Genomic DNA, 10,520 nt, shown 5'->3' with positions numbered 1-10,520 from the left:
TTGAAGTAGTCAGCAATATGATTTTAGAGTGACTGAGTTGAAACCTCAGGAACAGAAGTATAGGTGCATTGGGTAAGACATAAGGTCCTTTTATCCCAGTAACCGGTGCCTGGTATTGAATTACCACAGAACCAAATGACAGTAGCATAAAAACAAAGCACAACCCCAGAAACTAAAATACAGAGTCTTCCTATGATTTGACTTTTTAGAGAGAAATTATATCTTTCTGCTAAACGATAAGATTGAACATACTGAAGAGGGGTCAAAAAACAGTTTTACAGAGGTTTAGGCCAAACTGTCTCACTTTTAAAGGAGGTTTGTAGACTGTGGGCTAGGCCTTCAGGTAATATTAGTCAAGTGCGCTGGTTAACTAAATTTAATTATAGGGTCTTTTCTGAAGGCAGAATGGGCCTGGTTCTCTCTGCATGTTAGCTACTGAGTGTTTAATGGTTTAGATTGTTAAACAACCAGCCTGGATTTGAATGGAAAAATTCAGTCTCATTTGGATTCATTTCCTAAGCTTTTGCAACATTATAACCTGATAAAAAACCCCAAACAAACAAATAAAAAACCACAACAAAACCATAAAAAAGAGTAAGGCAGAACTGCCTTTTTTTCTGAGTGTTACTAATTTTTCCTGATGCTTTCTAAAAAGATCAGAAACTATTCCCATTTTGAAAGAAAACAGATATTCAAGATCGTGAAAAGGTTAAAGTTTTATCACTGTGTTAGTTTTGTACCTTTCTGCTGGAATAGCAATCCAGACTGCATAGGCTTTACAGCTCCTTTTTCTGAACCAGTAGCTAAAAATTGACAGGTCATAACTACCGAGGAAGCAAATGGCACACTTGGTTCTGAAGATTTCTGTTAGTAATAGCTCTTACCTAGGAGAAGGGGAGTTGTGAGTTTTCCCAGCACAGCTGCAGAGAACTGCAAATTCTCTGGAACAAATTTGAAGCTGGTGCAAGCAGAACAGACATTCTGTTTGAATGACTGGTGGACGAGACATTGGGATATCAACTGAAAATGTTACTTCTTTGAAAATACCTAGAAAGCTTACACGAAGCAGCATCAGGTAAATGTATGTATTGGTGTGTGTCACTGTGCAACTGACATTTTAAAGACAGGTCATAGGTTCTGAGAGACTGCTAGAAATCATGTAACTGATCCCAGGTAAATTGATTGTGGGAATTTTCAAGGAGATTTTTTTCATAGAAAATACTGCTTAAACACCCCCCCCCCCCAAAAAAAAAAAACACAACCCAACAAACCAAACACATATTGGAAAAGCATTAGTGTCCAAATTAATAATGAATGACACTGATAATATAATAATCAGTGAACACTGAATAGTAGAAAGATCACATATTTTCAACTATAATTATCTCAATTTAGGAGTGGAATATGAGAATTTTTTTCTTGGAAGTTTGGAAGATTCTGACTATCAGATTCTGACTGATTGGGTGCTTGGGTTTGTAATGTTATTGGCCAAGTTCAGTGAGACATGGACAGAATCAGTGTGTTCTCACACCATTGCTTGGAGAACAGTCAGCATCTCAAGGGACTACTTGGCACTCACACAATCCAGTCTTATGTTCATCAGTGAGTAATGGATCCTTCCTTTTTATGCTTCTGGCTTCTTTTTCGTAGTTTGTATCACGGCTTTTAACATTATTTGAATCTGGACAGTAGGGGAAGAAGTGGCGGAGATTCATTGTCAATAGATAATTCAGCAATTTAAAATGAAAGCCTTGAATGTCTGAATGCTCACCTTTGCTTTACAGTGTATGACAGAAAAAGTAGTTTTTTAACTGCAGTAGCTAGAGTGGGCTTTGAGACAGAGGTTCTATAAATCCACTGTAGGCCTGCAAATTAAAGAATTGCATCTTTTACCTTTGTATTCTTGATACTGTACCCTTGATACTGCCCTTTTCCATGTTTGGGTTACTCATTTAATCAGCATTTTCTCTTTCAAACTATTTTGATTGAGATGCCTTAGGAAAGAATCCAGCCAGTATTTTTCTTGTGTGCTCCAGATGTTTGCAATAACATACTACTGAAGTGAGTGCCAGCAGTAAAGGGATATTCCTCCACAGGAAATACTTTGCATCTGACACCAACAAAAAGATCCTTAGGGGGAACAAAAAGGCAGCAATTTGTTAGCTAGCAGCTAACCAGTAAACAAAAGAGTAATCTTGGTAAAATTAGATTAAGTATGTAACTTCCAGTAACTGAATTTGGAAAACAAGCACAAGGAATTACTAATATAAACTATTGCTTTAGGTTTACTGCAGAAATATTCAGCCACCAATCTCCTTTCAGTCTCACAATCATGCTTTTCAATTTTGAAGAGGAAATAAATAAACTTCTCTTTTCAAGCACTTACGCAGAGTGTATTGGGCAGAAGAAATAAAAGAGTAAGTTTATCTCATGTTATTCCTGTTCTTCAAAATCATTTTGATGGATATTTTCAAGAGAGATGCAGTAAGGATGGTATAATCATGGTTTTTCTTCCCTGACTCATTTGCTATTTATTTTTTATCATGTATATTATTCTGTTGGTTTATACTTACAGCCATTTTGTTAATTCTTTCCATTAAAAGGTGGACATTGAATTTTTATTTTGAGAGCAAATACATTTCTGAATCTTTCAAAGATGTGTATGCATATTTTATCTTTTCCATACACTAAAATAATAGATTACTTTATTTTCATTCATCAAAATATATATTTTTTTTAATTTTACTTACCTATCCAGTGCATCATTACTAAGTCAAAGCATTGCACACACAATTATTTACACAATATTACATGCCATTGTATAATATGAACGGACAAACCTCACGTAACTTGGACAAAGTTCATATTATCACATCACCTCTAGGTATTTGTATTTTGAATGTTTTTATCATCCTGTCTTACTAGATTCATAGGCTCTTGAATTTTACACTGAAAACTGACTCTGTTGAATATAAAAAAGTCACAGGTATAACTGATACACATATTTTAGTAAGATGCTCCATTTCTTTCTCTAAGTACTGAGGGGCTAGTTTGCAGAAAATCTTCACCAATACGTAAATCCTCATGAGAAATATGTGTGGATTGTGTACTTCAATCAAAGCAATTACGAATTCATACTATACATGTATTTTGCCATACAATTTTAAATCAGTATCAAGAAGAAAAAGGTAGGAGAAATAAGACAAGAATTTAGTGCATAAGGTCACCTCGCCTTAACACTGACTTTTGTCATGTTTGCTAGTTACCGTTTGGAAACAATCAACTCACAAGTATGTAGTTTAATTTGGGAGTTCCTGAGTTTCCTTTCTTTTCACTTTTTAAGTAAGTGAAATAACATAATGTCATTTAATACATATACCACACTTCATAAAGCACTTTTGATTTTTCCCTTTAACTGAAGAGTCTTTCAGCATCTATCCAAAGGAACTACAACTCTACAGTTTGGAGTATAAGCAGCCGGTGTGACTTCCTCAACACAAGTGTTAAATAATTGTTTAGGAATTCAGAAAAGAACACTATATTCAGTTAAACATAGGAACATTTTGGAAAGAGATTAGTCCACTCTTCTTTTAGGCTAGAAAAGTTGAAAGATGAAAACCTGTGTTTAATAAGTACCTGGAATAGAAGTTATTGGCATTGTACTATAGCTTAACCCATTGTTTTAATCTAACTCATGATTAATTTTGAAGATTGAAATGGGCATTTATTTTAGTAAGTGTCCAATACACAAACCTGCAGCAATTCAACTAAGCTTTCTTCTACAATTTGGGATGAAAAAATACAGGTTCACCGGTTTAGTGCTTCCCTGTCTCGTATGTGCAATATTTCCTTTAGGGACAAATTTAAAAGAGGGAGGGAAAATAAGGTTATATTTAATCATTCCCAGAATTATTTAGTGCAGCTAGGTATCTGTTTGCTTTTAAAAACCTTGATTTTGTTTGGAAAGTTTGAAAATCTTAAAAAACAATCAGAACATTCAGATCAAAAATGCTTCACTTGGCCCAGAAAACTTTGCCTAACTTTTACCCTTGATAAGTAGCCCAAATACCAAATAAAATGCTTTCAACAGGCAACAGGAAATTAATTTTTAATTAATCTATTTGGAATACTAGTGACTTGTGGAAAGTGGGATGTAGTTTTACACACATAGTTTGTAAAAGTGCTCATCTGGTTTCTATTCTTATGCAAGAATATACAGGAAAGTTTCATGATAACGGTATCAGGCCGTCCCCAGTTGGTAAGCATTTTTAAAAAATATTATTTTATTTTTAATAAAGGAGAAGTGACTAAATATAAAAGTAATTACCTTCCTGTATTTCTGACATAACTGATCTGGGTAATTCTCATGAAAAATTATTTCTGTGATTCATGTACATTTTATGATAACTCAATGACTTCCTGCACAGTTTCCAACTTTCTTTGTGACTCCACACATACAATAAATATTATAAATTAAACAGCATGATAAAATCACTGCAATCTGTGTGTGTGTGTGTGTTCAGTTCACTCTGTTTGTAACAGTGGACTGAATACAAGATATTTTTTCCAAAACGAAAAGTGCCATCTACTGAATCACCAAAACAAAATTCTGTAGCATCTTGAGAGATTTTCCTGAGACATGTCCTTTCCAATTACTGATCAGGCCAAGCCTCAGTCAACTTGTGATCTTTAATGAGATTACAGCTGGCAGTGGTATGGTTGAGCTCCATATTACTTCACTTAGTATTTATTTAATGTGTGTTGCATTTTTGTTTGGATGCTTTTTCTGGATTAAAAGGTGTTACTGGCAGATCAGTGAATTGCACTTTGAAGACATTTAAGCTTTTACTTCCAAAATAACTTTATCCCCCAAGATTTCTGGGGAGATTTCATGTGCATCCTCTTCATTTTCTTAGTCTACAGAAGTTAGACTTCCAGTAACGAGCTACCCTTCTTTTCCCTGATTAGCCACTTTGGGTTTAGTGAAGGTACAGATGGAAATTTACTTTCAGATACAGAAGCAAAAGAAATACAACAACTAGTAGATAACTTTGCTACATGCTATGGGACACTACCTATTAGTAGTTAACTGAGACATGGTATAGCAAGGTATAGCTCATTTTTTAAAGGCATAAAATTGCATTCAAGATCAAGAGGACAATGAACTTTACTCAGGACTCAGAAGAGCTGTCAGTGTTTTTTTTCAAGGATAAGCAGTAGATACTTGGTTGAATACAAAATATCAGCCACTATGTAATCCTGCACAGACCTTAGAAGAATGTCACTATAGAAGTGGAGGGATTGGTGAAGTGGACACTAATTTACATCTTCAAAAGTGTGGGAAGCCTCCAAATGCTGTTGCAGGATTAAGGAAATAGGATAACCACAGGATCATGGGCCATCTTCCTATGACTTCAAACTAAGTGATGAGGTAAAACAGGAATCAGTTTTCCCTTCTTAAAGTATGCAAGAGATGCCACGGCTTCATACAGTAAGAAAGTGAGCAACTGTGTTGGAAAATTTGTCTAATAAAGAATGCTCAATTAAGCTAGACAGTATTTACAGAGGGTCTGTAGCAAATCTGTTAGTAATTTTGTGACCATCTTGATGATTTCTACAGAAAGGTTGTAGAAACCATCCCTTACCTATTTAAGCTATGTTATGTATAGGTACGTACAGTATACTGTTACACAGTATTCTTAAATGGTATCAGAAAATAGACCTTTTTTCCTCTAGTTATAAACTGGATATGTGCTGGCTGCTGCTGCTTGGACATTTCTCTGATAATTCTTCAGAAGTTATTTCTTTTTTTTTTCTGTTCATACAATGCCATTGAGGAACACATTAATTAAAACTTACTCAACAACTTGTGAGTTGCTTCCTTCCTAATTTAGTGGTGACTGCAGTTTGGAAATTCAGACTGTATGACTTAGCTAGCTCCAAAAATCATATGATGTTGTTGCTCATACAGAAACAGTTAAGCAAAAATAACCAGTAGGAATGCTTTTAAAAGTCAGTGTTGGAAGAACTGCTGCTTTGATGAGACGAAAAAAGTCTACCATGAGACTTGAGGGAAATCAAGAGGAAAGACATGAGCTCTTCCTGAACGTGCCCTCCTTGAAGCTGTTTAAAAAAATTGTGAAATTGGGAGACACCTGGTGAGGAAAAAATATAATATACGCCCACTAACAAATTATTTCAGTCAAACACCACTCCATTGTTTGGTGTTTGGCTGACTATGTAAATGCTAATACATTGGCAACATATTAGCATTTTATAGTGGTAAACTGTGCAAAGATAATTACACTTAACCCAAGACAGTAAGAGGTGCTGTCAGCCCTTGTCTATTCATATCCCAGTTCCATACCTTTCCCAGAGACAGACTCCCTGTCACCAAGTGAGATATTTACCATGTGCAGACACACCACTCTGGGATATGTTCTGCTTTTCTCCTCCTGTTTTAGCTAGGTTAAAGCATCTCAGGCTGCCAAAACTCTCGGAAGCATTTAAAGCATCAAAAGCCAATTGCAACCATGCCGAGTGATCCTCGAAGCAGGGCTTGGCTGCATGCCCTCTTGCCCTTCATAGCTACTGGGAGGTAGCTTTAAGAATTCCTGAACTTGCCACCTTCTTGCAGTGAGATTAAAAACCACCGAGGTGAATTGATATCCATCAATCTCTTCCTTTTGGCCTCCAGACTGATCTCTGAATAATGCTAGAGAAAGTGTGTGTTCAAAATGCAGCACAGGCCTCTGCCTCAGGGAGCCAAGTAGCAAAATAGCTTGTAAAAGCTGTTCTGGCTCACGTGCATTTTACTTCTATCTGATCAAATGCACAACTTGAATAGGGTCTACTGATCAAGTGTTTGCAGGGCAATCTGCAGGTGAGGGCAAAGATGTGCAAGCACCTCTTGCCAATTCAGTACAAAACACCTTCCTATAGACTCCTTTGAGCAGGAAAGTCCAAAGAAAGCAGGGCGCTCCCCAAAGCAGCCAGAAGGGTTACTTCGCAAGTGCAGAGTTTGTGGTTTTTTTTTTTTTTGTTTTTTTTTGTTTTTTTTTTTTTTTTTGGGGGGGGGGGGGGTGTTTGTGTGTGTGTTTTGGTTTTTTTGATTTTTTTTTTTTTTTTTTTTTTCTCAGAAACAGGCGCTGCTGTCTCCTTTGGCAGGAATTTTGCAATGCCCCAGTCACTGAAACCGATTCCCTTTTGGGGGACTGCTCTGACGGGCACTTACACTTCTCCATCAGAGCTGGTGCAATAGGCCGCTGTGACCGGGGATCCCCGGGAGTGCTCCAGGGCGAACGCGGCGCAGTGCCCCCGCCCTACGGGCTGTCTTGCAGGGACGAAGGGGGCAGAGTACCTCTTCAAGGAGGAGCCCCCGTGCTTCCCGCTCCCCGGGCAGCGCGGCGGGGCGATGCTGCGAGTAGTGAGGTGTCCGTCGCTCCTCCCCCGGCCCCTCTCCCCAGCCAGAGCCGGAGCCGGAGCCGAAGCCGCAGCTGGAGCCGGAGCCGGGGCCCGGGCCCGGGCCCGAGCGGGCGGTGGCGCGGGCGGGGCGAGGCGCAGGCGCGGCGCACGGAGGGCTGCAGCCGGGCCCCCGCGCCGCTCCCGGGAGCCGATGGCAGCTGCACAGCGCGGCCGCCCGGCGGAGAGCGGCGCGGCTCAGCGCGCCCGGCGCGGGATGCGCGGGCGGGCAGGCGGCGGCGGCGGCGGCAGCAGCAGCAGCGGCTGCAGTAGCTCCAGGAGCCGGAGGGACGAGGCCGGGCGGCCGGCGGTCGCCGCGCTCGCCTGACCTTCGTGCCCCTCTGGCCGCGCCGGGCTGCCCCGAAGGATGTCCGCCCAGTCCAAGGGAACCGCATCCTCCTCCTCGTCTCCGTCCGAGGGGCCGCCGGCAGCCTCCAAAACCAAGGTGAAGGAGCAGATCAAGATCATCGTGGAGGATTTGGAATTAGTCCTGGGGGACCTGAAAGACGTGGCCAAGGAACTTAAAGAGGTGAGAAGAGGATGGCTGCTCGGGCGGACCTCGGTCTGCCCCATGCAGGGGGGGAGCACCCATCGGCTGAGGCTCCTGCGCCGCGGGGCTCCGCTGCCCCCCCCAGGGCTCCTTTCACCACTTCACCGCGGGTGGAGCAACTAGTGTCCAGGCTGGGTACGGAGCCGTGCCCCGGGGCGAGAGGCTGCGCGGGCGGTCCGTAGCGGGACGAGGTGGTGGGGCTGGAGCCCCGTGTCCCGGCTGCGGTGCGGTGCGCCTCCGGGGCCGGTCGTACGCCCGCCTCGGCTACGAGGCGGCTCTTTCCGGGGACTTTCCACCTCGGCGCACCCCTTGGAGTTGTTTGTTGTTTTTTTTTTTCACATTATCATTTATTTTATTTATTTTTCCCGGGAGACAGCGGGTACTTCTCCTGCGGGGTCCCCGCTGGGCGAGGAGAGTGTCTGGGGGAGATGCGGGACCTGCAGCCCTGCCCGATCCCGGTCTGCGCCGACTCAGCATCCCGGCTGTGGGAGAGGCGTCAGAGATTCCATCCCACCCCAGTGGGTTTAACTTTTCGGGTGCACGGTGCAGCCCCCTATTCTCCCCCAGGCAGCAGCCCTGCTCGGGTCTGCCGGCCGCTGAGGGCTGGGGCACCGAATCTCCTGCACCCACCTCCCCGGGCGAAGGGTCCCTGCGTGGCTCGGCGGTACCGGTGCGCGAAGTCTCCCTCTACCTCTTGCAGGCTGCTTCTGTGAGCTGAGCACCCCGTTCATCTTCCCTTTGCAGTCTTCCTTTTGCTGGTGGCGAGTGTCATCTCCCCTGCTTTAATCTGCAGACAGAGTGCGATTACGGCGGGCATGTTCGTAAGCAGGGAAACCCTGTAGCTGAAGGAAGGGATTTGGCTGACCTTTTAGAGATTTCCACGTTGTGTTGCTTTTGCTACACAACTGTTCGACAGATGGTTGGGTTATGCACCGAAATTCAAGTCCAGAATCCCTGTACATTGCTTTATAATCCCGTATTTGACATTTGTAACATGCTGTGGGTTTTTTTTGCTATCAAATATTAGTTTTTTATTTTAACAACATTGTCAACAAGTTTCATTCAACAGACTTTTGCCATCTGGGGCAGTCTGAAATTCACCCAGTGCTTCGTATAATGTTGAAAGATGTATAAACACACAGCTCACTAATCACAGCTGTTGGACATCTTTCTCACCCACAATTCCACATTTCTCCGGTTTTTTTTTTTAAGAAAAAAAAAAAAACCCACCAAAAAACGCAAAACCAGAAACCTCTCTCATTTTTATTTTCCTTAACATGCTGCTGTCTGTGCTCTGTAATTTTTGAGGTGAAATTTTTGAAGTGAAAATAAACATTATTTGTAAGGCAGTTTTTTCAGCGTTTTAAAGAGTGGTAGAGAAAACTGGCTCCTGTGGATGCAGAAGCACATTTTCAGGACCTTGAGAGGATGTACTGTGATCTTTCCCATGAATGTAAATCATTTCCTGCAAAGAATCAGTCCTAGCTTTCAGCTAGTGAGCAAACAAGATCACTAGGTAGAGGTCATATACCATCATTTACTGTGTCATGTTTTATCTAAGCAAACTTCTGTGTTCTGGTTGACAGCATCTGCAAGAGAGAACTGGATTTACCTCTGTTTGATGGGGAAGTGGCTTGTGTGAAACTGTTCTTCCCAAGTAAAGTGAAATGTAAAAGGGAAGTTGTAGAGAAATGATGCTGTAGCTCTGTTAAATACTGTGTACCTGCTGAAGGGTGGAAGGATTGCCAAGAGCACCTTTTTCAGAGAAAATGAAAATATTTTTATAAAAAAAATAGTTAAATCTTCATAACAGCACATGAGCTTGAGTAATGCTTTTCTCTGAATCTGTCTCACAAAGAAAATAGCTGCAATACTGAGACAAACAAGGGCTGTATATGCAATCATCTGCTTGCTTGCAATGTCATCATTATGTGTTAAGTACACTTTGTAAGACATTTATTCTGAAATGTCCATAGAAGTTTGCCATCTGAGTACCTCTAGTTTTCTGCCTTTTGTAGTATAGACTAAATCTGTACAAGATCTCTTAACACTGACATATGTAATGTATACCTTTTTATGTGAAAGTGTGTTAACTGAAGATACTAGAAGCCAGTAATCAGTGTCTTTTATAGGTTGTTTGTAGGTGTTAAAAAGCATTGGCAGATGTTTCATTAAAGTTTAAGAATTTGGTCTATAGCTAGTTCTGGTGTATTATAAACAGAAGTACACCTGTGGTTCATTCTGTTTCCTTATTGTATGACCAGGAAAAGCAATAAACAAGAGGATGTGAGTTTGCATTCTATTTTCAGTACAAATCGTGTTCTGGAAATGTTGTGACTACCCTTTTGTTTCAGTGTACGTTTGCTGTTGTGCTACGAACTTCTGTTCATTCCTTTCTCTTTTTTTTTTTTTTTTTTAATGATGAGTACAGTATTCTGAAAACAACCTTTCATTCTTTTTATTACTGTTAAAAAAAGACTTCAATTCTGTTACAGTGGTAGTGCATGAA

At 41.2% G+C, this 10,520-nt stretch overlaps 1 protein-coding gene across 2 annotated transcripts in view; it reads left to right on the top strand.

The window, feature by feature from the left end:
* Positions 1-7,625: 7,625 nt before the first annotated feature.
* The window catches only part of PRR16 (proline rich 16), a 146,424-nt gene continuing 143,529 nt past the window's right edge, over positions 7,626-10,520 (top strand). For both annotated transcript variants that reach the window (XM_061355079.1, XM_061355080.1), the window contains exon 1: positions 7,626-7,990. In XM_061355079.1, the coding sequence (XP_061211063.1) occupies positions 7,829-7,990 (162 nt within the window). In that variant the 5' untranslated portion in view covers positions 7,626-7,828. The remainder of the gene's footprint in view (positions 7,991-10,520) is intronic.

The sequence above is a fragment of the Neopsephotus bourkii genome, unplaced genomic scaffold, assembly GCF_033783945.1.
Source record: "Neopsephotus bourkii isolate Nb327-2 ecotype Australia unplaced genomic scaffold, CSIRO-AGI_Nbou_v1 NB_772, whole genome shotgun sequence".
In the NCBI taxonomy this organism is placed as follows: domain Eukaryota; kingdom Metazoa; phylum Chordata; class Aves; order Psittaciformes; family Psittacidae; genus Neopsephotus; species Neopsephotus bourkii.
The sequence above is the reverse complement of the archived record's forward strand: the minus strand, read 5'-3'. Positions and strand labels throughout refer to the sequence as shown.